This window comes from Stegodyphus dumicola, chromosome 2, assembly GCF_044657685.1.
Source record: "Stegodyphus dumicola isolate Sdum_Otavi_A_Nest chromosome 2, ASM4465768v1".
Classification (NCBI taxonomy): domain Eukaryota; kingdom Metazoa; phylum Arthropoda; class Arachnida; order Araneae; family Eresidae; genus Stegodyphus; species Stegodyphus dumicola.
Genome location: NC_140769.1, coordinates 11,339,031 through 11,366,289, shown reverse-complemented (window position 1 = coordinate 11,366,289; position 27,259 = coordinate 11,339,031). Strand labels below are relative to the sequence as shown.

General features: G+C 32.1%; 1 protein-coding gene across 2 annotated transcripts in view; it reads left to right on the top strand.

Moving 5' to 3' along the window:
* LOC118180918 (uncharacterized) overlaps positions 1-26,461 on the top strand; it is a 70,234-nt gene extending 43,773 nt beyond the window's left edge. Inside the window, exons 1-6 of one of the 2 annotated variants that reach the window (XM_035349999.2) lie at positions 4,597-4,809; positions 10,006-10,064; positions 12,516-12,620; positions 17,099-17,131; positions 20,004-20,042; positions 24,796-26,458. In XM_035349999.2, coding sequence (XP_035205890.1) covers positions 4,674-4,809; positions 10,006-10,064; positions 12,516-12,620; positions 17,099-17,131; positions 20,004-20,042; positions 24,796-24,882 — 459 coding nt within the window. In that variant the 5' untranslated portion in view covers positions 4,597-4,673 and the 3' untranslated portion in view covers positions 24,883-26,458. Of the gene's footprint in view, positions 1-4,596; positions 4,810-10,005; positions 10,065-12,515; positions 12,621-17,098; positions 17,132-20,003; positions 20,043-24,795 lie in introns of those variants that run through there. The other variant, XM_085810441.1, reaches the window with a different exon arrangement.
* Positions 26,462-27,259: the final 798 nt, after the last annotated feature.

Here is a 27,259-nt window from a genome sequence, read left to right as displayed (position 1 = left end):
ATTGTTACCGAAAGAAATGCAAAATGATTTTGAGCCTATCTTTAGAATCGCATCTTTTTTCGGTATAACATTTTGTTCTTCAAATGGAAGCAAAGATGAAACTGCAGTAAAGAATTATGGTTTTAAAAAATACTATGACATCCTGTTTAATATTATAGCAGTCCTTTCATTTGCCATATCAGTTAGCTTCGTTCATAACTTTTCTGTTAAGAAAGCGATGACTATAACTTACTTGTTAAAGTACATTGCAGGTTTATTTATACGCTTTAATATGATACTGGGAAGCTACAAAATACCTAAAGTGATTGACATCCTTTCGCAACTATATGGAGAAGTGGCGGTATCTGTTTACAGAAGTTTGAAATCTAAAATTTATTTACAGTGCTTGTTTTTCACCTTGTTGAACGGTATTTTGTTTAGTGTAGTGGTACTAAGCGTATTTTGTGATGGCAAAGTTCAAAATCGACAGTACCTCTCTTTTTTTGGCTACAATCTCACCACTATAGGCGGTATCAGTGTTGTTCATATAGTCATTGCGTCTTACCTCACCAACAACATCATAAGCATATTCACAGTTTCAATGTGCGTTCTTTCGTGTTGTAACGTTCATGTGATTCTGCGCAGAGTCATTAAAAGCTATGGTGAGGCATTAATAGAAAGCCTGCAGAACAACGCAACCAAAGAATCTTTTACAGATAATTTCATTATATTCCGAAGAATAATATATGGAGTCCATGCGGCAGATAATGCTTTGTCTTTCATAACTCTCTTCACTTACGTGGCTACTATCAGCTGTTTTTTCCATACTCTGAGTTCTGTGCTTACGTCAACCGATTTTTTCGGCCGGCCAATCTTTGCAGCTGAAATTATCATTGTGTTTGCTTTCGCATTTGCCATCTTCTTCAGTCTCACCTACAATGCCGCCGAAGTCACGACAGCGGGAGATAAATTAAAGCAACGAGTGTTCTGTATGTCGGAGATCATTCTGAAGAAGAATTTAGCTACTGATGCAGTTCTAAGTTTCATGATCTTAACAGACAACATAAAATGTTCTAGTACCAGCCTGACTGGATGGGGCATGTTTCCTATCACCAGAGGATTTGTTCTGACGATAGCTGGCGTTATGATCACTTACGGTGTCCTGCTTTTTCAGTTTGATTAACAATACTAATGATTAACTAGACAGTGAATTATTAGCAAAATTCCGATATAGGAGGAACAGAAATCAGGTTTTAAGATTGCTTCAGCTTCTTAAAGAATCAGGCTTGCCTTATTAAAATAAATCAACAAATAGTAGAAAAAGAACACATGTTTATTGGAGGTGCTAAAGCAACAAGCGTAATATTCATAATTTCTTGCTATCTTAGCACCTCCAGCAATGGAAATGTTATTTTAACTCAAAGAAAGCGGGAACCCGGGGTTATCCAGTTATGAAAAAAAAAGTGAAAGCATAAAATTTGTAAAGTCTTAAGGAATTTCATGGGCAATAATCTTGAGAATGGAATTCAAGACCCTCCAGTTTCTTATTGGATGTGCTGCTCACAACACCGCAAATGCAGGTCGAGAAATGCTTTTAATTTTTTAGAAAATAAGACCTTTAAAATCGTGTTTCCCTCTTGGTAGTCTGTAGCTGTATTTGTAGCTGTATTTGGCGAAATTATGGTCTGAAAAATGTCATCGCAAGTCGGGACATCTAGCCGATAACATGTCTAATTTATTATTTCACAAACTTCATTGCTGAATTTAACCCGCTTTAGGTTTTGTAAATGCTTTTAGACACTCGCATTAACAGTGGACATCTTCTGGCAGATATTTTAGGACACTACTTCACAAAACTTACAAATCAAACTGCCAAATACTATATATACTATATATGATTCATCGTGTGTCTTCTTAAACAAGCGCTGCATACATTTGGAGTACGTTGAATTGAAAGTGAGGTAAAATGGGATAAAATTAGAAATTCAGTTGTTGGTGCAACTTTAAAAACTCTATAGAGGTTCTGATATAATATAGTATGTGGAAGTGCAGGCAGCAAACTGAGAAACCGATACAAAATCACAGTAATATGTTTGAGAAATGGAGTGTAATAAGTTTCACTCATATTTTGATGGCTATTTCGGCTCAAATACTTTTAACAGGAACATCAGTTCTCTTGGACACATTTTAAGATTTTCAGTTACTTATAATTAATTACAATTAATTCTTTTCTGCAATTGTTTACTTACTTTTTTTGTGTTATAATTCATTTATAAAAGTTAGAGCTTTAAATAATTACTTATGATATTTAAGAAATAGTTTTTTTCATATTTTCTTACAATTTGAATTCGAAATTTCATCATTTTTATTTACACAAAAAGTATGAAATTAAAAATTGCTTATAATAATTAATTTCGAATTCATAAGCAAGGCACAGAAAGAAAAGAAGTAAGTATTGCTTAGTAATAATAAATATTTGTCTTAAAAAATTAACTATAAAATTGTTTTGATACTTTATAATCCCGATTTCCTTCTTTTCCTAAATTTAGAATTTTCATGTAATGCTTTGCAAACAACAATTATTAAAATTCTTTGCGAAATAATAATACTATTTTTTGTACTAAATATTGGAAACCCAAATGTTTGACAAAGAAAATAATTCATATCGCATTGATTTTATACGTATATCTATAGTTTTCTTTCAGACCAAAAGATTGACTGTATCAATTGACTATGGCCTATATTAAATTTTTTCAATACAACTTCAATTAAGCGCTTTTACAATAATATTATGTTATGATATATATATTGTTTTACTGAGTGATTGAAAATATCAATCTAAGACATTAATTTTTCCTTTCACTAACTTGAGCTAAGGTACATGATATACACATATTGAACTTCAGTTACGACGCATTTTCCAGATCCTTAAAGATTTATTAGTATAAAATGAAGAATATATGAGTAACTTTTATTTTAATATTTCATGCTTTATGTATGAGAATTTAATGAATTTTTGAAATTTCTTCACTTCCAGAGCCGGTATTTAGTTTCTAATTTTAAATTTTTAAATCATAGTAAACTATAGGCATTTCTGTTCCAAATAAAGTATGTTTCATCTCTGTACTTTAAGAACTGAATTTTTTTTACAATTTTCGATTTTTACAAAAGAGGTTAAAAATTTGAAAAAAATAATTTTTCAATTGTCGATTAAAAGGAATAAAATCGGAGGAATATATATATGCATATAAATAAAAAAAGTATTAGAAATATCAAATTAAGATTCTAAATTATTAAAAGAGCAGATTATATCAGAATGATTACTAAAATTGAAAAAAAAATAGTTTTTATTTTATACTTTATCGTATTTTTAATGCCCATTAATTAATAATTTTTAGTTTCAGTTTTAGTTAATTATTATTTTTTTATTTTAATTAGTTTTTGGCACTTTTCTTTGAAGAATTTATAATAATTCCGATATAATTCAGAAATTTCTAAAATAATTCACATATGATTCTGATGAAAATTCTTCGGCTGCTCCTTTAAAAAGACCAAAGAATTTTCAACAATTTATTATGTTATTTTTATTGTGTCATTTTATCGAGTTGTTTTGTTTTGGTTTCAGTTTTGATGTGTTTCCTGTCTTCCTGTGAAACTGTTGATCTCCTTTTTTGATTTATTGATTTAACTAGCGCGGTTCGTCTCTTTGCTCTTTTAAAGTTTATTTTTTAAAAAAAAGCCTTCATTTTGGACTACTTTAAGAGTATATCTATATATATATATAATTTAAAGTTAAGTTCGTTTGTTCTTACAACTTAACTTTAAATTATATATATACATAGTAACAAAATTAAAAAATGAAAGTAGGATCATTTTTAGAATCCTGCGCCTTAGCTGTCCATGTTCGTGTGAAGGACTATGCTATTCAAAATTTGATGACTCTAGGTATTGTTGTTTTTCATAGTCCGAGAAGCATATATACATTCATTTATATTTTTCATTATTTAGTTTCTTTAAATATAAAACAAGGTTTTAACATTTGGTGGTAATAATCTGAAAAGTGATTCAAAGCAAAGTGCCTTTTTGAAACTTCTAGGCTAACGCCCATTTCATCTAAAAAGAGAAAAAGATTTTACACTAGAGTAAACAAAACAATTCATATTTCTTGACTGTTCTTCTAAAGTTAAATATAATTTTGACTTGACCATGAAGATAGATAGATTACTTTAATATCACACGACACGTATTTATTAAGCCTAAAATGAGTTTGCTTAGCAAGCAAACACTTCACGCACAGTTAAACACAAAGCTTCGAAATGGGAATTTTTTGTGAAAAACAGCTTATTTACAAGCGTCACTAAGACGTTCTTAGTCTGAGTGTAAGGATTCTAAATATTATTATTCTGAGTGTAAGTTTCCGTTGTTTGGCAACGTAAACAGAATTGTTAACAGAAGATCACAAGAAGCCCTTGTCTTTCCTCTTGCAGCTTTACTTGAAATTCACGCTGAAGCGTGAAATCACTTTCACGAATAAATTTAAGAATTTAAGAAGAAATAAGTGAAGCATATTTTCAACTAAAAAGGCGCACAAAGTAGCATATAAATAAAACACACGAATTCAAATAACATCACACAGAAATCAGATCAGCTTTCGCTCAATAAACTGAATCAATATTTTCTACTTTTTCGCGACAATGAAGTTTATTGTACTAGTTAGCATCGTAACATTTTTTGCAGCCTTCTTTTCTCGAAGTTATGCTGTGGAAAAGACTTACCTCGTATCTCTGAGAAAAGCGGAATTCCTCAAAATTGTAGATTGTATATCAAAGAGTAAGTACACAGTGCTATTATACTATTCCTTAATAAGAAGCTTTATATAATAAATATGTAGTTTCTTAACCACCTTTTCTATGGCTTTATTTGTTAAATACGTAGCGCCATAAATGCATTATTTTAGACTTTGATATGTCTATGGCTTAGGGAGGCCTTCTTTTTTCCTCCCCTTGATGGGGAGGGGGAATCGCGTTTAGCCGGTTCTGAGAGCTGCTGCACATATCTTCGGTTTAAGATTTTGTATTTTTCCCAAAGAAAATCTAGAAAAGGTTCTTCATAATTCTAAAGTTAAATTCTCTTAATTTTTCCTTCTCTATCAATACAGAAAATAAGTTCCTTATTAGTGTAAAAATTTAAGTAATCTAAAACTAATTTTATGTATAATTTCTGTATATATTTTATAATTTAGTAAAATATTAATGGTGTAGCCAAAAGTACGAATCTGCCTTTTTGTTATTTTTATTTACAGATGTTTGCTATGTTATTTTTCGATGAGCTGCATTATGTTAAATGAAGCAAATACATATGGAGACGAATAAATAAGAATTACTGTATAGAGATCACGTGATTTTTTTTTTTTTTTTTTTTTTTTGCGACACCTAGCGTCAGACAGGTCTTCGAACGCGCATTTTTTCGAGGGAATGATTACTATTATTTTGAAAATTAGTGACTTTGTCTTGGTGCCGAGCGATATAAGATGAACTTTAAACCTGAATTTTCCTTTTGAAAAACTACACGCATTTCGGATGCAAGGATAAGTGAAATTTACGTTAAGATAATTAATTGCTTGTCCCTAAAATTTTGCGTTGAAAAAAAAAAAAAAAAAAAAAAAATCTATTTATTTAGCATCAAACTAAAAATATCATATTTAAAGCATTTCATTATTTTTCTTGCTAAATGTATTCAATGTAGAAATTTATATTACTATGTGAGACTGCTTAGCATGCATACCTCTTTTTTGTTTGTTTATTTTTAAAAATGTTCAAGAATGCACAGTCATTTTGAATGTACGGACATTTTATTTTGAAGCCGCTATTCAATTTGAGGTGTATTCAACAGTAAAATGTCATAAAGGCTTCATCTTTAGTGTAAATAATAAAAGACCTTTCTAATGGCATGGATTATTTACCCTCGCTATATTTTCAAAGATTCTGCACTTCCGTTACGTTTGCAGACCCATCGGTGGCCGAGAGGTAAAGTCGCTGAATACTGATAGTTCAGTTCGCGGTTCGTATCCCGGCGAAAGGCATGAGCGTTTTAGGGATTTTCCTCATGTGTGACAATGTTTTAACATATATGAGTCAATTTCCTTTAGTAAGTCCTCCACGAAGGAATTCTTTCTTGCATCTTGCCTTTATGGTGTAACAATAGAACACTCGGCGGGTGTTCAAGAAGTCCCGGCGAGGGCATTGTATATTTTTCACATTTCCTTCTTTGAAAAACATTTCCTTTTTTCACATTTCTTCTTTCTTTTTTTCCTTTTTCTTCTCTTTCCTAGGGTCCCCTAATCCCCAATCGCCCTTTAGAAGGAGGAGTATATAAGGTATTATCTCCCTCCTTTCAGCGGCCCACCAGCGGCCGAGCGGTAAAGTCGCTGAGCACTGGTAGTTCGGTCCGAGGTTCGAATCCCGCGAACGGGCTGGCTGCATGGGTGTTTTCGTGGTTTTCCCCATGTGTAACGTGTATACGAGCCAGTTTCCCTTAGAAAGTCCTCCACGAAAGGCATCCCTCCTCTTAGGCAGATAGCCCTAGTGTGCTTTGCCATAATTAAATACACCACACCACCACCCTCCTTTCAGCATGCCTTCGTAGTGTAAAAGTAGCACACTCGGGGCGTATTGGAGAGGTCTAGGCTCGAGTACTGGAGAGGACAGTGCACATTTTTTACGTCTCCTGCCTGGAAATAACCTAATGACTTTACAGTGTTGCCCGAACTAAAAGATGGTAGACAATTATTTGTCATCACCAGGATTTGGCAATTGGGTCACCTAATCCCTTTAAAAGGGAGGGAGTATACAAGGTATTTTCTTCCTTCTTCTGTAACGCCTTCATGGTGTAACGGTAGCATTCGAGAGGTGCAGGTTCGAGTCCTGGTGAGGGCATTGCACATTTTTCGCGTCTCCTGCTTCAAAAAAATCTTCTGATTCTAAAATCTACTTCAGAATGTCTCGATTACTTTAAAAGTATGCAAACCAGCAATTAGGTGAAAAGAAAGGAGTATTAGTGTATTTATTTATTATGCTTGCTTTGATACTTCTATGCGCTCTTAATTCCTATTCACTTTCTAATCTGGATTAGTTGGACAGTTGTAATAGTTCTTAGTCTACCTGTAACAAATAGATTAGGTTCCACTTTCGGCGTAAGGTAAGTGCAAGTCTGACGCAAAAGTTTTCTGTGGCAGACATGAATTTCCAAACTTTTCGAACTTTTACTAATGGTTATAAATAGCTAACTCTCTCATTGAAAGTGTCTACTGCCAAGTAATTTTCATTTTCTGTATCACTTTGTTATAATTAGGATGTTTTGCTAGTAACTTACTGTCTTCAATTTAGAATTAAATTCTATCTCCCATATTCCTTCAATATTAATTAAGTAGACATAAAAGAAAAAATGAAAAAAAGATAATCTGACCGTTTTCAAGTTGATTTACATCGTTTTTTCACGTTGGCATCTGCTCTAAGGGCAGTTTCCAAAAATGTAAAATATCTTACATTGTTAGCAATTCCTCTTAAAATCATTTTAAATACCTGCAGTCGAAAAAACTCAAAATTATTCAAGATATAAATATATATGAGAAGGTAGCTAAAATTTTATACTTCTGAGTCGAAAACGCAAGAAATATTTCTTCCTCAAATTTTTCTAGCTTTAAGAGAACTCAATACATTAAAAGTAAAAGGCTTGGAAATAATTTTTTTTTTTTTTTTTCCTGAAAAAAAATAATTTTATGAAATCGTTATTCACCTACATACCTAAATTTATTATTTCGAAAGTTTAATCCAATATTTTATTAAATATTTCCAAATGTTTCTTACAATGAGTTTTGCTTACACTAACATTATTTAGTAAGGGAATTGTGTAGTCAAAACATATTCGCCTTTTCATCAATTCATTGTATTCATTCGCCTTTTCATCAATTCATTGTATTCATTCGCCTTTTCATCACCTTGCATTATTAATACCATTCCTGAAATGTATAAAAAAAAAAAAAAAAAAAAACACCAAGTCTGCAGAATTTCAAACTCCGGTTTACATATAGCTTCTATCTGTTAGATCAGCGTGTTTCAAACATTTTAATCTTGCGACTTACATGCATATAGATCCGTTTCATTGCGACCCAAAGTCACATATTTCTGTTTCATCGCAAAGTATAGACCCATAAACAAAAAGGAGATTCCTAGAAAAAAATATATGTAATAATAAATAATAGTATATAAATATAAATAGTAATAATAAATAGATAGATAAATATCTTATAATAATAGATAAATAAATAATAATAGTCCGAGAAGTTTCAAAAAGTTAAATAAATAGAGGTAAAGATAGATAAATATAGTTAATTCCTATCAATTAATTATTAATTATAAATTAATTTTAATTACAGGTAATTTTAATTAATATATAATTACATGATAAATGAAACAGTAATTTAAAACTATTCGCGAACTACATTTTAAGAACAATTTATTAGAAAAAATTGTTTTATAATTTCTGTTAGAGAACTAGAAATAAATTAGTTTAAACGACTGAAATTAATAAGGAAAAAGTTTATTAGGTCAGTTAAGGATTGTAAGAACTGAAGTAGGAGAAAAAAAATTTAATACAGTCTCTCAATTCATGTATTTATATTTGGGAACGTTTTGTACTCTTTGTGAAATAAATAAATAAATAAATAAAATCATACAAAGTTTGACTTTAACCGGGATACTTAATTTCAAAATTTGCAGTTTTTGATGTCATTTTCAACTTGCCTTGAGGCATCGGTATTTTAAGTTAGTTGAGGAAATAAATTTAAATGAAGTGCAGCGGAAAATGTGAATAACTTAATAGGCCGGACAAGGACGCCATAGGGTGTCTCCATCATATTTTTTGCATATAGGTTACTTTTAGATCTTTTCAACTTGCAAGAAAGTCAATGTATTTACATTGTCACGTATTGCGATTTAATTTTTTTTCCCAGCCAAGAATTCTTTCTTATTGTAGTATGCGTCACTTAATGTGATCGCTGTTAATTTTACCGTTCGAATGTTGTAATCGATTTGCTGAAGACCTACCTGTTTGTCTACGAAAATATGGACAATATATCTCTTATCGTGATCAACAATTTGATTAATATAACTGAACTTGATTAGATAAATTTGATTGATAATATAATATTTGATCGTAAGATTGATAAGATAAGTAAGATCACATAAGATTGATAAGATAAGTAAGATCACATAAGATTGATAAGTAAGATCACATAAGATTGATAAGATAAATTTTTAAACTGAAATGAATTCTCCAAATAAGGTCAAAATAGGTTATAAAAATTTCTAACTTGTGCCAAACAGCTTGGTTCCGATTTCAGTCAACCATTTAAAATTAGCCAGAAAAGCAACTTTAGTTTGATGGAGATCCTGAATAACTCTATTCTGACAAAACATATTCGCCTTTCTGAGGGTGATCAGGCACAAATCTTTCTTATTCAGAAACGAGAAAGAATTCTGCAGATTTTTTTTTTTTTTTTTTTTTTTTTTTTTTTTCTTTTCCCTTGGGGAAGAAAACGAAATGAATTCCTTGAAAACATCTATGACAAGCTAAGTTGCTTTCTTGCTTAATTTAAAATTTTTCATTGGCATGTTGTCTTCCAATGAGAGATGCCTTCCGAAGATTAAGATTAGAGGTAGAGCATTAGCCAAATAATTTCGAAAAATGCTATGATTCTTACATTTTTATTAATATTTTACATTAAATTAGTTCAGTTCAAAGCTAATTGGAAGGATATTTTTCTTCGTCGTTTAGTGTTATCATTCGGTTAAACTTATCAAAATAGTAGTTGACAAACGTGACCACAATAAGCGGCGCCTATTGCATTATTTCTAGCATCAAAGAGTTTGATTATAAGAATGCTGAACTTTACAAAAAAGTGTTTGTAACTGCATGAGCAATACCTTTCTGCAACAGGACTTACTCATTTTTCTTTTTTTCTTTTAGGCCGAGATCCAATACTTTGCCAAAAGTATGCTGTCTGTGAGAAAGAACTACCACCCAGGGTAAGAATGTTTAATCGGCAGATAGTTTCAAATTTTCCTATTTTTTGTCCTACAAATCTATCTGAGACGCTCTATGGAATTTTACTTGTATAGCAAAATCACTCGGAAGCATAATGCTAAACCTAACGGCATTAAGCTTAATTGCACAACCAACTACGGATCACAGGCATACAAAATATTCATAATTTATTAACGTATTGGATTTCTACAATGTGCTAAGGGAACTTAAACACTGGTATTTGATATATGAATTAGAAGATTCAGGTCAGTGGCAGCACGATGTACAAAATTGTAAGATACAGGAACAACAGTTCCAAAGATCATGTATTTCATTTCTAGATGAGATAAAGTCTCATACATTTCATTTCTAGATGAGATAAAGTCTCATGCATTTCATTTCTAGATAATTTTCTTTCATCTAGAAATTTCATTTGATCTCAAATGATCTAGAAATTTCATTTCTAGATCATTTTCTAGATTCTTCATCATTTCATTTCTAGATGAGCAAAGTTATGCTGTAATGGTCTTGGATGACAAAATTTTAGTAGAAAATAAAAAAACTGTGTTCAAGGGACTTCGAATGCATACTCAAGTATAAGAACATCTTATATTTTAGGATAAGCTTTAAGAAATAAAAATGTAAGTGAATTTGATGAGAGTATATTTCTCATAAGAATTTATTTGCTTCTAATTACGAAGAAAGACAAGCTAAATTAGATACAATACTTTATGATAGTGTAGGAACAAAAATTAGAAAAAGTTAATAATATATTATTATTTATTTGTTTTTAGACTTATCAGTAAGAAGGACAGCAGTCGATGCAGGGCTAATTTCAAATATCTAAACCGCGAGATCTAGTGTGTTTTGCAGGCATGAAATGGTAACTAGATCTACTTTAAAGTTCTTACCTGGAGGTTTCTCGCGCAGGCGTGGAGATGAACACAACAGGGAAAAGGTGTAAAACAGCCTTTATATATCATAACTGTATAACAGAAAGCACGGACTTACGTACTTGCACAAAACAACATCCGCTTGCGGTGAGAACTTAAACGAACAATACATTCAAAAGGTAAGGAGTTATTGTTAAACTAAACAATTCAATCAATTCTAACAGGCTAACACAGAAACCTACACTGCCGACATACTAACTAGGCGGCTAGTATGCATAGCCGCATCTAAGATTAGCAGCTGGAGGACAAAATAACAAATGTGCGCTTCACTAGCAAAATCACGCTCTGTGTAACCTTTTCGTTTCAGAAGTTTAAATACTCTCGTTCACCTAATTAATTTGTATCCTGACAAGGAAATGTGAGGGTAAATAAGATAATTCAGAAGATACTCAAAAATTAAAATAACTGTTAAAACTAAGCAGGACCCTATAAAGCTACGCTTGACTAACACAATTAACGAGCAGTTATGTAGTTTATGCACAAGATAACACGATAATTACCTGTGTGATTTATTTAGTACTTAAATAGTGTAATAATTCTAATAAAGCATGATTATTAAACTCCTTTCTCTCATTCTGCAGTTTTTTTTTATTTTATTATTATTATTATTAAAATACACGTTTAGAAGGTCTTACTAAATTTTAGAATAATAGAAAAAGAAGTCAATGTTCCGTCGTGAGATTCGATACCTAATTAAAATAATCCATAAATTCAATATACAATTGATACCAATCGAAACGATTTCCATAAAAATTTAAATCTAAATTTTATTTGATAGAGCCATTGTTACGCATTATTGTAAGAATGGAAAAATACGCTTCAGTATGCGATAGTTTAATTCATTACTTATACACTTGAAGAATTGCTAAGTTTCGCTGAACATGTATTCATCTTCCTTGAATGCATTTGACGTTTGCTTTCCCCTTCAGAATAACTACTGCAGAATAGAAACTGTAGAAACATTAGATATTTTTTGGAAGCAGGACACTTGAAAAATGAGCAACGCCTTCGCCGGGAATCGAACCACGGACCTCTGGAACACGCGTCCAGCGTGCAGACCACCACACCACGAAGGTATGCCAAGAAGGCGGGAGAAATACCTTATATTCTCCCCTTTTAAAGGGCAACTGGGGTTTTTAGGGAACCCAATCGCCAAATCCTGGGTGGGGAGAATCATCGTCCACCACCCTTTTTTAGTTCGGGCGACACTGTAGAGACATTAGGTACTTTTTTGGAAGCAGGAGAGATGAAAAACAAGCAACGCCTTCGCCAGGAATCGAATCACGGACCTCTGGAATACGCGCCCAGCATGCAGACCACTACACCACGAAGGCACGCTAAGAAGGCAGGAGAAATATCTTATAAAGCGATACTTGGAATTAAGTCACTAAAAACACTAAATTAAAAAAAAATTGCTTCAAATAACTTCTTTTATTACACGCCAGAGAAACATGCGAATATTTTTGTTGTTTATTAATATTCCTTTCTTTTCATTTGTAGATATTTGCAGCGCATCAAAAATGCCAAAAGGAATTGGTTGGAGCAGAAACCTTAAGATGTCTTATACACGCACCTCTGTTCAAGAGTCCAGAAATACCTGCCAAGGTAAGCTGAGAAATTTTATAAATGTTACTTTAATTTGGAAGACGGCCTTTTTTAATGGCCTAAACTTTACTTCCTAAAAGTTACACTACATTTTTATTCACTATTTTAAAATCTTCTAAGAAAATATTTGAATAAATGAAGCCTTCAGATAGTTTTATCTCTATAATACTGTGACGATTAGACACATGCACCCCTCGGACTTCCAGGTGCTTAATGAGAACTTCCCTGTTTTGTTCAGAGACAAAATGGATAACAGAACTTTGAAGAAATATGCAGCGGAAACCTCCTCGTGTGGTTTCCGGCAATAAGGGACTAATTATTCTCTTGTTTTTGATGCTGTAAACTATGGAGTTAGGAAGTAAGACTTTCTTACTTCCATGCTGTAAACGAGAGGTAGCGGACGCATTTTGGCGTCCTCGTCGCGTTAGTGGCTTTTGTTTAATTTATGGCTGTAATGATTCAGTTATTTTACTATTTAATCAAGAATTTCCAATTAAGTTTTTTAAATAAATATTTTAAAAGACAACCTGTCTTTTCTTGCACCCAACACGAGTGTTCTGACGTTACAATACACAAGTTTGTCAAGAACTTTTTTATCTCTCGCAAAAGTGTTCGGAAAAGAGTTTCAAGTTAGGTCTGTGTAACCTAATTTCAAGTTAGATCTAAATAATCTAATTTCAAATTATATGTATAATCTAAATTTTACAAATTTTATTTTCATTAAGAAGACGGCCACCTTTCTATAGTCTTACTAAAATATTACACTATTTTTAAACGTTTTAGAAACTTCTAAGAAAATAATTGAATAACTGCAACCTTCAAGTAATTTTTATAGTTATAAACAAATTTATCAAGAACTTTTTTTATCTCCCACAAGGGTTCCGAAAAGAATTTCAAGTTAGATCTGTATGATCTAACTTCAGGTTAGATTTATATAATCTGAATTTTATATATTTTTTTAATTAGGATGACGGCCTTATTAAAACATTACGCTATTTTTATTCAAAATTTTAGAAACTTCTAAGAAAATATGCGAATAAATGCAGCCTTCAAATAGTTTTTGCTGTCATAGCACTTTTTTTTTATCTCATAGAAATGTTTCGGGAACAGTTTCAAGTTAAATCTGTATAATTTAATCACAAGTGCTATGAAAGATAGATTTATAGCTGCTAATATTTTACTTACCGGAGACCTTTAGCTGTTAAATAAATATATACACACGTATATAATATGTAAAGAAATGCAGAGAGAAAACTTAATGAATTTCAAAATTTATTTTAAAAGACTGAAAAAGTAAAATTCTGCGCCATCGCTGCAAAGATTAAAAATTTAATGTAATAGAGAATATATAAATGAAAATTTATCTCCTAGGAAATGTGAATTCAGATAGTAAATGTGTTACTGTGAAAATAAAAAACTATAATTTGTAATCGATTAAACTGGAATCGGTAATTAAAATGTTCAGTTGATAAAAAGTAAATTTAAACAATTAAAACAAGATATTTTTACTGATTTCATAGAAAGATTCCAACTGCTCGTCATTTCACATTTCCGAACAAAAATCGTACTCTAATTTTAAATTTTCTAATCAATTTTATAAAATAAGAATATAAAATTTTAAGATGTTCAGAATTTAAATTTTAAAGAGTAAATTCAGATTCTTTACAACTGGTTAGAAAATTTTAAATTGGAAGAGGGATTTTGTTCGAGAAGGCGAAATGACGAAACGCGATCCTCATGAATTGGTGGTCGTTGTATGAGAGATTCCATTTCCCCTTGAAAAATCGGGAGCTTTCTATGGAATAAACAAAATTCTCTTGTTTTTATTGTTTGAATTTACTTTTTATCAATTAAGCATTTTAATCAACCATTTAGCTTAATTAATTACAAATCCCAGTTTTTGATTTTCACAATAGCACACATTTACAGTTTAAATTTTACTTTTATAGGAGATTATTTTTTATTTATTTATATTATTTAATAATAGTAGCCACTTGGGCGGTTAGGCGCCTAAAAAAGGTTACAATAGAAGCGAAAAAATATGTTATGATTTTATTGACTCCAGCTAATATAATTTCACAGATCCAGCTAGTAATTAATAATAATAGAAATTAAGATCTGCATTTATTGCTCTTAAACCGCTTAGTTTGGTAATTAGTATGAGAAAGATTAAATATTATCTTTGCCGAAAATTTGTAATCTTTGCTGAAAGATAATGCACTGTCGCGGGGAAGATAAAAATATTTTAATTTGGGCAGTGGCAACACTTTTCTTTTAAATTGCCGAGTTTCATTGTTATATTTGATATACAAATATCCTATGCTTTGCCGAGTGACAATTCATTTCTTTTAAATCGCTAAGTTTCCTGATCAAATTTGAAACATAAAGATTTAAAGCGTGGTCGAGTGGCAACATAAAGCTTTCTAATCATTGACATTTGAATCAAAAGTTCATTAAATTTGCATAAAATAAGAAATAAATTTTAAAAAATTAGAAAATCAAAACTCGAGTTGTACATGGTCAGATCAAGTAACATGAGTGTTCAAAATTGGTGGCTCTGGGAGGCGCCGTTTTTCTACAATGCGAGGAACTCACATATGTACTTACATACATGCTTAAAATGAACAAACGCAAAGTGAACAACAGTTCAAAACCTATTCCAAAATAAAACAAAAAATAAATAAATCTGAAAGATTTCAGATTTTAAATTATGTCCAAAGGGGCCATTTTTAACGTTTTATGTATTACCTTTATTTATTAAATATTATGTTCTACGTGCTCAAACTATAAAATTGAGTTCAACAGCAACATCGCAAATTAATTTTAAAATGAGCATATCTTTATAATTTTCGATATTCGCGCGCTGGAGATAATTTTTTTTTCATACAGTGTGGCCATTGCTCGCTTTGAAATCGTTTAGTTTTTTATTCAAAAATTCGTTGAAGTGTTATCTGAAATCGATTATAAAACAAATTTCAAATTAGGGCTTCCACATGCCCATATTCTATGGAAGATTACATTATTTAAATATTCATGGCTGTAGGTACCGTTGTTTCATCACAGTGCGAGAAACATACATGCATTTATACAGATTCTCCATTATTTAATTTTTTTAAATATAAGACAGGGCGATAATATAAGGTGGCAACGATTTGAAAAGTGATACAGCCTTTTAAAGTTTTCAACGCAAAATGCTAAAAATAGTAAGTTTAAAATCTTTTAAAATTAAATTCATTTTCAATTTCTACTTATAATAAAAGTAAGAGTGTGTGTGTCTTTCGTTCCTGCTGCGCATAAGCTAATAAAGCCAGGGCTACGAAATTTGGTATATAGGTGCATCGAGACAAGAGCCAGTGCATCTAGAAGCGATTTTTTTTAAATTTTATCTTTTCGATTTTATCGCATCATTTTGAATAGTGTCATTCCTTTAGAAATGTTGTTTTGGCGACAGTTTTTCATTCAATTGTATACTGGACTGTTGATTGTTGAAAATCAGCACTGTTGCCACTTGGAAAAATGAGGGCGATATTCTGTGCAGTTTTTAAATTGAATGTTTCTCTTGGATACTGGACGTTTGTTGAGAGAAAGCAACGGGAAGTTGGTTAATTTATTTATTAGGATAATTAATATTTGTATTAAGGGATATTGCTTATTTCATTGTAATTTTGTTATATGTAATACATTTTTTTTTAAATGTGTTTTTTCTTAATGATAGTTGTTCTGCAGAGTAAAATTCTGGGCAGTTTTTAAATTTAACGTATGGGGTTGCCTTCAGGCCTTTTTCCGGTACATTTAAAAGCCAGACGAAGGCTGGCCGCGTAGCTGCTAGTTAAGAATAAAACGCACTCAAAAACCCTGAAGCACAGTGACAATCTCGAAGGAATAGAGGATCAAAATATATCAGAACCAAACTTGACACATAAAATTTATATATTTAGCTGCATCGTCATCAGGGGGTTTGTGCAATGAAAGAAGTAAGTAAATAAAACAACCTATTTGTAAATTGACAAAAACACAAATTAAAGTTTAAAATTTAAAAACAATCTTACAATCTTAGAAAAACAAAGTAATCTGTGTCTTGATCTGTCCAATTCCTACAAGCCGAAGTAGACAGTGCAACATAATGCAAAATTATAGCATAAAAAACACAGACAAATTCAAACAGTATCCAAATAATTTGCAAATTTAAAAAAAATCTCACATAATTACATATACTTACTTACTTACAAATACTTGCAGATTCTTAGTTGTTTAATTATAGAGATGGAAATTAGAGAACGTGAATCTATGACAGAGTATACGCGAGTGCTGATTTGTGCATAGTTTTATAATAGTTTGATAGTTTTATACTGCAAAGGCAGTACACAAAGTGATCTCATACTCGATTAAGAATTAAGAATGGTTGCTTACGTAAAGCTTGCACATACATTTTTGAAAATAAATAAAGCATGTTAAAAATCAAATTTTTCTGCTTTCAGATATTTGACTGCATTCTTCATACAGTTAAGAAGGTAAGAGAATTTTTATATATGTTCTTTTATTTATGCCTTTTTGAATATTATAATAATTGATAACCTTTCTTGTTACTTCCTTGTATGAAATAAAAAAAAACACGAACTGTAAGTACTAGAATCGCGAAAAATTTTGGGTATCATATTTCAACATAAATATCCATTTTGAATGCTCACGAATTCATTTGAACGGCACTTTTTTTTTTTTTTTTTTTTTTTTTTTCTGTACTTAGGCAGGTACGTATATATCTCGCATAACTCAAAAACGAGTCACTGTAGAACGTTGAAATTTTGTATGTGGTTGCAATAGCTGTAGAATTATTAACAATTTTAAAATGGAAGTGGCTAAGCCTAACGAGGCGGCCATTTGTTTACATTTGAAATTCTTAATAGAATAGTGAATCAAGTCGGTTAGTGCACGAACTTCAATGTCTTTTGCCCAGTGGGACGACGATTTTATCTTCCTACTCGCCACCCGAATTGTTTGTTTTCGCGTAGAAAGCCTAGTTTTAATTGAAATTTTTTTAAAACTGTGTTGAACTGTATTTTATGTTCTAGGTTTTTCTGTATTTCACAAGTCTTAATGAAGTTTGAGATTTTATGTATTTTTGCCTTTGCCGGGAAATTATAACTGAATTGATTGATTTAAAAATATATCTCTAATGAAATTCGAGGAAATAAGTTTAAATGAAGGGCAACAAAAAATGTGTATAATTTGGTAGGCCGTACAAGGAAATCATGTGTCGTTTGTTCACATCAGATTTTTTTTTTTTTTTTCTTTATATCTCTTTGAATACTGAGCAATTTATTACTTTTCTTTCTCTTTTTTCGTATGTATACCTCTTTGAGTACTACTTAATTTTTAAAGTTTCTCGTTCTTTATTAACATGTCATTAAATATTATACAATTTAGAACTTTCCTATGGTTTTTCAATCCCTTTTGCGCATTAAACAATTTATCACTTTGAGTTTGGTAATATAATATAAAGCATTGGTTAAAAATCATCAACTTGCATAACGTTAACAAAAGATTTGTTTCTTATTACAACAGTGTCTAAAATTGCACCACTCCATACATATATAAATACACTGCTCAAAACAATTAAAGGATATTGCGGTTTTAGGTGGATCTTGTGGCTGGGAAACGTTTTAGCTGATTGATACTTGGTCGACAGACGTAGTAGGTTATATGAGAATAAATTACACATGTTTGGCAGGAAAAAATGCATTTTATTGCGCATTTGTGTACAAAAGGAAAAAAGCACAATTTGTGCATATGAGAAAAAAAAAAAGAATAAGAAAAGGTGTTTTCTTCAAAGGAAATCATTTTCAGTAGGGGGTAGGGTTTCCAAGGACGGCCAGCAACGTTGAACACCTTTGAGGCATGGAGTCAATGAGGCTATTAATCACGAGTTGGGGTATTCTGTCCCACTCTTTCAGAAGAGCTCTTTCCAGTTCTTGGAGAGTTTGTGGGGTTGGTTGGCGGCCAGCAACTCGTCTTCCTAGAGCGTCCTAAACGTGCTCTATTGGATTCATGTCTGGAGAACACGCTGGCCATTCCATTCGTATGATTCCTTCCTCGAAAAGGAAATCCTCCACCAGGTTAGCACGATGTGGCCTGCAGTTATCGTCCATTAAAATGAAGTCATCTCCGATTGCTGCAGCGTAAGGGACTACGATAGGTCTGAGGATCTCATCCCTATATCGGTGACCAGTCAGAGGTCCATCTCGAATGATGTAGAGGTCTGTGCGCCCGCCAGTGGAGATGCCACCATACACCAACACTCCAACACCGCCAAATCTGACACTTTCGTGCACGAATGCAGGATTATTCCTACTGCCACGGTCCCTCCAGATGAAAATACGCCTATTATCACGATGAACAGAAAAACGGGACTCGTCAGATTAAAGAACATTGCTCCATTCATTTCTCCTCCAGTTTACATGCTCTGTTGCCCACTCCCTGCGGTCGCGAAGATGCCTTGATATTAGTCTAACGCATACCATCGGTCGGCGAGCATACAGACCTACACCACGGAGTCGGTTTCGGACAGTTTGAGATGAAACCGTGCTGCCAGTAGCCGAGCGAAGGTGTTGTTGGAGAAGAGTAGCATTCATATTTCGGTGTCTCCGAGTCGTTAACACTAAATAACGATTCGGTAAATAACGATTCGATTTCACAGGACTAGTTTCGATGGTTCGGTAAAACCATCGAAACTAGTCCTGTGAAAATTTTGTAGGTATAACGCTGATTTTTGTTGTTTGACTTCTGAATTAGTATTTATTCGGCGTGTTATTGTGTCTTAATTACTAAATAACGATCTTCATTGGGCGTTGTTGCTCATCTACGACTTTGCCCTGGTCTTCGGTCTGCACTTCCAGTTTCCAAAAAACGGTTCCAGATCCTGGAAATCACACTTCGTGACACTTCAATGGCTTGCGCTACTTCGGCTTGAGTTTGGCCCCCTTCTAAACTACCAACAACTCTCCAAGCTTCTAAATCGGTTAAATGACTTCGCTGAGACATCGTTCTCATCGAAACAAAGCAGTCACTGAATGCCAATCATCCTTGTCTTCATTGTCTTTTGTTCAGTTGAAAGTCAAATTTCATTCGCTGCCGCTGAAGCGACGTTTATGACGTCGAACTCAAAATTAGCATACTCCACAGTTTGAAAATCAGAAAAATTGGCATTTGTGATTCTCTTCTTCCATTTTCGCCAAAAAAAATTTCGCTTATATCTTTATTTTATATAAAACTTACAATATCCTTTAATTGTTTTGAGCAGTGTAGTAAATAATAGGAGTACTCTGATCATAAAATCTTATTTATTTTTTTATTTCATGTGTTTATTTTTATTATTTATTTTTTCAGTTGCATCCCGTCGAAAAGCCAGCAATGATTAAGTTTGAGGTAAGTTAAATCTTAAATGCTTTCAGGGAATGGAGTTCTGACGAATTAATTCGTCCTCTAAAGTGCACATACTTTTATTACGTGAGAAAGTTTAAATGAAGCTTGTGTTTATCTTAAATTAAACGAGCGTTAATTTCTGAATGTCATATTATCAAAGATTGTAAATAACTTAAGCAATAGACGTTTAGAATTTCAAATATTATATTTATGTTCATGCGCGTGATTTTACTGAATCTTTTTTAATTGAAAACTTTTTTGTGTTATTGGTTCTTTTCAACTAACGCTTTACAGAACTAATTTACATTGAGTGAAGAAAATATTGAGTTAGAGCAGGTTTACGGACACTTTTTCAAAAGATTAATGAAAGAATTAATTTAAACGAAATACGTTCATTACATGCTATACCTTAGAGCTAAAAGAAAACCAAAAAACCTTAAAATTAAATAAAAAATAAAATTCAGTAAATATTAAATTTTACACTTCATCATGACACTTTATCACTTTAACAAAGCTTCAATGTGACAATTATGTCCATTTTTTGTTTGGATTGTACATCAAATTTTGTTTTAAAATATTCAAATGCCTTACCTTTAAGTATCTTACCATAAAATTATCAATTTTTCCATCAGTAAAATTTAGAATTCAAACGCTACAAGCACTCGCATAACCCAAGACCATCTGACTATCTCCAACGTGTCTTACTGAAGGACAAAAATTATTCACTTGTTACTGTGTTTTTGCCGCAACATTTGCTTTTAATCATTTCCAAAATGTTAAACGTACTTTCATTTACAAGTATAGCCAAATTCCAAAAATGTTGAGGCTTTTTAATAGAAGTTTAACTGAATTTAAATCATACCTTTCAATCATTTTACTGAGAAATGATTTTCATTTAGTTATTTAGCCATAAAAATATTTTTTCTTAAAATATTTTTAACAGTTCTGAATTATTAGATTTGCTAAATATTCCTTGGATTTTTAATGCCAGTCTGGCTTCACGGATTTAGATTATCCATAACATTTCTAACGATCCACTTTTCTTCGAGTTCAGAGAATCTCCTTGACTGGCGGTTTTTTTTTTTTTTTTTTTTTTTTCTTCTAAATAAAAATGTACTAATTTGCGCAGTAGATTTTTATTTTAAATTCAATATTCAGCTAGCCCACCAGCGGCCGAGCGGTAAAATCGCTGAACACTGGTAGTTCGGTCCGAGGTTCGAATCCCGCGAACGGGCTGGCTGCATGCGCGCTTTCGTGGTTTTTCCCATGCGTAACGTGTATACGAGCCAGTTTCCCTTAGAAAGTCCTCCACGAAGGCATCCCTACCCTTAGGCAGATAGCCCTAGTGTGCTTTGCCATATTCACAATACACACATACACACGTACAATATTCAGCTATTTTCTTCGTAAATTTTTCATGATTCCAATGAAAAATTGTATCTATGTTCGAAGTATGTTCTAAACCTTAAATTGGAGATTTTTCCAGGTTTAAAATCCTTCTTCTAGGTGTTTTACAATAGACGCCTACTAGAACTGGATTCTTTATAAGGCTCATACCGTTATGCTTCCATACTTTTTTACCTTAATTTCGCATTTAAAGGCAAGATATTTAAAATGTCTGACTAATTTATTAGCGTTGTTAAATATGATTCCTCGTAATAAATTTAGCATGTTATTTAGAACTGAAAACAATGAAAAATATTTAGTTTGAGAATAATATCTGAATTTTTATCACTAAATATCTGAAACTTCCTTATGCTCCAATACTTTATTGAGTCACTATATATTACTAAAATCATTAAAATCTTAGTCTTGGCGTGTGGAAGAAGAAATCTTAGTCTAGGCATATGAATGAAAATCTAGGCATGTAGAGAAAGCTATGATGTGGATTTCTGTAATAAAACCATTTACCTGGAGACAAATGAATATATATAGTGGTTGCTGAGATGCGGATTTAAGTGAATGTACTAAAAATATTTGAATATTTCATGCAAAAAATGGAGGAAAGAAACCTTGCAGACTTGTTTTCAAGAATTCAAAGAAAGTTTCAATAAAGAATTTATAGGTGATGCTAATTTCTTGTAAGAAGAAAAATAAAAATTAAAGGAAATAGAACACAATTTCAAAATCAAGTATTTAAATAACCAAACAGCAACTGAGACATTAGAAATTCTATGTAAAATATACAGAGATCGAGCATTAGCCCGATCCACTGTTTTTCTTTGATACGGAGGATTTTGAAATGAATATGTGAAGATGTTTATTATGAACCCCAGAAGCAGTCGTCCTACGCAGCCTAAACGTCGAAAAATTTCGAAAATTCTTACTGAAAAGTTGCCACCCATCTCTTTGAATGAACATAACATGAATAACGATGTTGTTTGCAAAACTGTAGTGAAATATCTTGAAATAAGAAAACATTTTTTTTCTCATTTTGCCCCTCACGCGTTTCCTGCAGATGAATTTCTGCATATCCTGATTTGATCCAAATGGCTGACATTAGTCTTGAATTTTCCCAAACCAATCATAATTTGATTATGGCAAAGCTCAAAAGAGAAGCGTAACACGCCAAAGTAAAACTTAAAATTAGGCAAAAGAACAACTTTGTGTTTGGCGTAGATTTAAGAAACTTTGTCGCTTTCGAGGACGAATAGGCGAACTTTTGCCTAATTTTAAAAACATAAGAGCTATCTACCTAAGGGGAGAGATGCCTTATTCAAGAACTTTCTAAAGGAAACCAGCTTGTATCCAACTTACACATGGCGACAATCATGAAAACGCCCATGTAGGGAGCCCGTTTGCCAGGATTCGAATCCTTATCGAACTACCAGTATTCAACCACTTTACAGCTCATCCACTATTTGATGCTTTGCTCCTGATTTAGAAACAAACGGTAGTGAGACTTGTATTGGAGATGGTTCCAACCCGACCACAGAAACTTCCATTTCAGAAATCTCGTGTAAACACCATATTGGTGTCTTGTTTTAACTGAAAAGGGGTAATTCACAAGGAATTTATTTCTTAGGTATAGGTGGTGAAACTTCATTTTTTATAAACAAATAATATGCAGAGTTGGGCAGAGAATTCAACGCTTCTGAATTCGACTGAGAATTCTGAAAAATCTCAGTCAAATAACTAACTGGTTTTTGCTTCCTGAAATGTCCCATCCACCATTCCGTTTATTTTAAACAGTTTCTACAGCAAAGAAAAGTGTCACAGTTCTCAAATATTCCTTCATTCTCACCTAAAATTAACTCTCGATCAGTAACTTAGCTATAGATTTTGCCGCCCGGGGCGGTCTCTGAGTTAGCCTCTTGGTCTTTGAACTTGCCCTTCCTCTTGATATATAAACAAATAAGTACAGAAATGTTAAAACAACATGCAGGGGGGGGAAATTGTAACTTTAAGTTTATTTTTGAATGAAAAGTTTTAATTCCAACATTTTACAATTGTATTATTTTGTTTGCTTTTTTGTTTGCTAAACCATCAGTCACATTTTAGAAGTTTTTTAAACGCAAAATAAACATCTGTAGTTCTTACATAATTCTTAAATGATTTTTATTTAGAAAATGCTTCTCACAGCTAGCAGCACAAACAGCAATAGCGAAGGAAGTTTGCGCTAGTTGCACAATATCCGAAACTTTAATTCTGGATTTATTCTTTATTCTAAATAAAGATAAAATTATCCTTTATTTTAGAATTAACTGCAAAAATTCTAAAGATATTTAAAAGTTTTAATGGAACGAAAAAGATATAACAAAAGTATGCCAAGTGTTGAAATTATGTGGTGATTTCTTTGAATACTGTATCTAGAGTAAAACCTATTTCTTCTCACAATTTAATTTCGTATGGCAATTTATAATCTAATTATCCTTCAGCTGTCTCGACGATCCATCTGATTAACCTCTACAAAATTATGTTTCCCACAAAATATACCACCCTTAAAGGTATGCCACCAAGACGGACCGTCTCCAGCTACACCACTTCTCTCAGCTGAGAGCTATTATTTTATTTTAATAACATTGAAGTGTTCAAAGTACCGTAACCAGAATTTTCTACTTTAATTAAAGAGGATAAATTCTCCGAAGAAATTAAGCAGCTGTACGAACATGACAAGCGTTAAATAAGCAAGGTTCTTATGCTATAAGTTTGTTCTTGCGTGACGTCACTGACTGATAGTCTTTTCAAAAGCAACTATTCCCTTTATGTGTTCATACCTCCCACTGCTGTGTAAGTGACGTTAGCCAAAGAAAGTTTATGTCTAATACATATTCTTTTCGTTAGCTTTGCGAAGAGTCTAGCCCTGTTTGTCTACTAATCTTGGATGTAAGAAGGTTCGGTCCAGGGTTCGAATCCCGGCGTTTTCCTTAAAAAATCCTCCACGAAGGCAGACAGCCTTCGAGTGCTTTACCATATTCAAATAAAACAAACATACGACGGGGAGCTTGCACCAGCTTCTTTCATATAAGGGCGAAAAGTGAAAAGTAATATCATAGGCAGCATTTAAAAGTTACACTTCCTTCAAGATAGCATTTAAAAGATACTTCCTTTTCCAAAGACCCTGTTTAAGAATCTCTTTCTAGCATATCAGCTTCAGTAACTTAACTACTTGATTGTTTTTTGAATAAGTGGTGAATAGGTTTACAAATTTAAATATACTTCATTTTTCCTACCTATATAAAATATCTATATAAGCTTAAATTTATTCCATTATGAAAAATGGGTTTATTTTATTTATTTATTTATTCTTCTTCAGGAATGTGCAAAGAAACTGAGTGAAGAAAGCTGCAAAGTGGTCGCAAGTCACGCTGCCCGTCATCATCTTCATCACCATTTACATTGAAAGCAAACACTAAGATAGCCTCTTTTTGTAAACACTTTAAATTTTAACTTTGGTTGCAAAAGAGGTTATAATAATCACGAAACCTATTATTATGATTATGAAAACTCTTTTAATAATAATAAAAATATTATTTTGCTTTTGATAACGACGATGTTTTTAATTAATTTAATATATTGGATTTATGTATATTAGACTTAAACCAAAGTCTCAAGAGCAATTTTTTGCGTGTAGATTGGAAAATTTGAATGAATCAATTTAAATTTAATTTGATTGTGTATTGCAGTCATTATCTCTATCTCTCCCCCTCTCTTTTAATCTATTGCAAAACGATTTTGGGGAATCTTCTTTGTTTACCATGTACTCACATGTTTTTTGTTGTTGAAACCTTTTCTTTCTCTCCTTTTTTTCTCTCCCTCTCCGCCCCATCTTTTAATTTTGTGCATTAATTTCTTTTCCTATTTTCGTTTAGCTTTTCTATTTTGATGCTTCTATCCTTTTAGATTTAATCTCAATTTCTGTGTATGGTAATCTTTCTCATCGCTATTTTTTTATTCCCCTGGATTTTTCTTTTTTCAGACAGATCTTACTTGTTTTTCTTTTATTTTCGTTTCTTTCTATTTGAATGCTCTTTCTTCAGTCTTTGATTTACTTGCCTTTGATTTTTCTCATCTTTCATTTTATATTACAATGAACGGTTTCTCTTTGATTTATCTTCCTTCCGTTTCCATCTCTTTGACTTGTGTGCGGTTTGCTTAAAATTATTTTTCTTAGTTGTATTTACGTTCTGGTTTGTTTGGTCTTTAATTCTCTTTGATTTCCTGTTACTTGAATGTTTTCCCTTTGATCGGCTTTCCCTGGGTTTCATTTTTGTTTTCCAGTATCCAGTTGCCTTGATTGTTCAGCTTTCTTGACTGATTTAGTTTACCTTCTTCGCCCGATCGGTTTATTTCATTTGATCGCCTTTAAAGTGATATTTCGTCTCCGTTTCTGTTTCATTTTCATTCGCCTACAGTTTTCTCTTTGTTGAATCTTTCTTTGACTTTGTTTATTTTGATTTCAAATTGCCGATGAAACAATTTTCTTTTAGTTTCTTCGTTTTTTTTTATTTATTTATTAATTTTTTCAGGTTCTTTCCTTTCTGTTTCAGCAACTGTCTAGTAAAAAAACAGCATTTTTACATTTATTAATTTGCTAGGACAAACAATAGGGTTTAGTTTCAGAAATAACAATTAAGAAAGTTTTCAATTTTAGTTTTCATATTTATTTCAAGAAATGTCTCTCAAAGTTCTTTTAATTGCCCTCTGTTAACTTTTCCCCATTTTTTTCCTTTGAATCCTTTCCCCGATTTTTCTTTGTTAATATTAATATTTTCTTACCGTTGCTTTGACTATCTTCAACAAAGTCTTTACTTGTGTACAATAACGTTAATAAAAAAATTCAAATAAGTTCTACTAAGTCTTTTAATCATTAGTTAATTAAAAAAAATATTTTTTGAAAGATAATGTTAAGTTTTCTCCTTAAAAATTTCTTTGTAAGAGTGTTTTCTTTTTAATTCTGTCAATAAAAATGTGATCAAACTGAATGAAGCACTGTTTATTTTAACATCTCAGTATTATTAGAAAAATCGAACCATTAGTAACTGAATTCACTGATGACCAATTACATTTTACATTTTTCTCAAATGAAATGTGGGAGCAATAACTTAATTTTGAAATAAAACAAAACTTCGGATTTATGACTTCATGCAATCTGTGCACAGTGAAAACTTACTACATTCTGTTTCAATACGTCAATATTCGGGGTAACTCAACTTTCTTAAGAATATGTTTAATCTAATAATTCTAAGTCACCTGCATAATTTAACATAAATGATTCCCTCTCAGCAAGATTCTTTCACTTCCTAAAATAAAAGGCGGCGACTTAAATTTCAAAATGAAGATTCAGAATCTGGATACTATCTGACTACTGATAATGTTTCTCTTCATGCGGAGAAGAAGGGTGAAAAAGAAATTTTTAGTACAGTATAGTCGTTTAATTCATAATATACTATAATTTAATATACTATAAGGTATTTTCTCCCTCCTTCCAATATGCTTTCGTGGTGTAATGGTAGCACACTCGGCGCGTATCGAGAGATACAGGTTCGAGTCCGGGTGAGGGCATTGCACACTTTTCCCGTCTTCCTACTTCAAAATAACCTAATGACTCTACAGTGGCGTCCGAACTAAAAGGTGATGGACGATAATTCGTCACCACCAGGATTTGGCGATTGGGTTCCCTAATCCTCAGTCGCCCTTTAAAAGGAGGAGTATATAAGGTATTTTCTCCTTCCTTCCAGCGTTCCTTCGTAGTATAACGGTAGCATACCCGGCGCTTA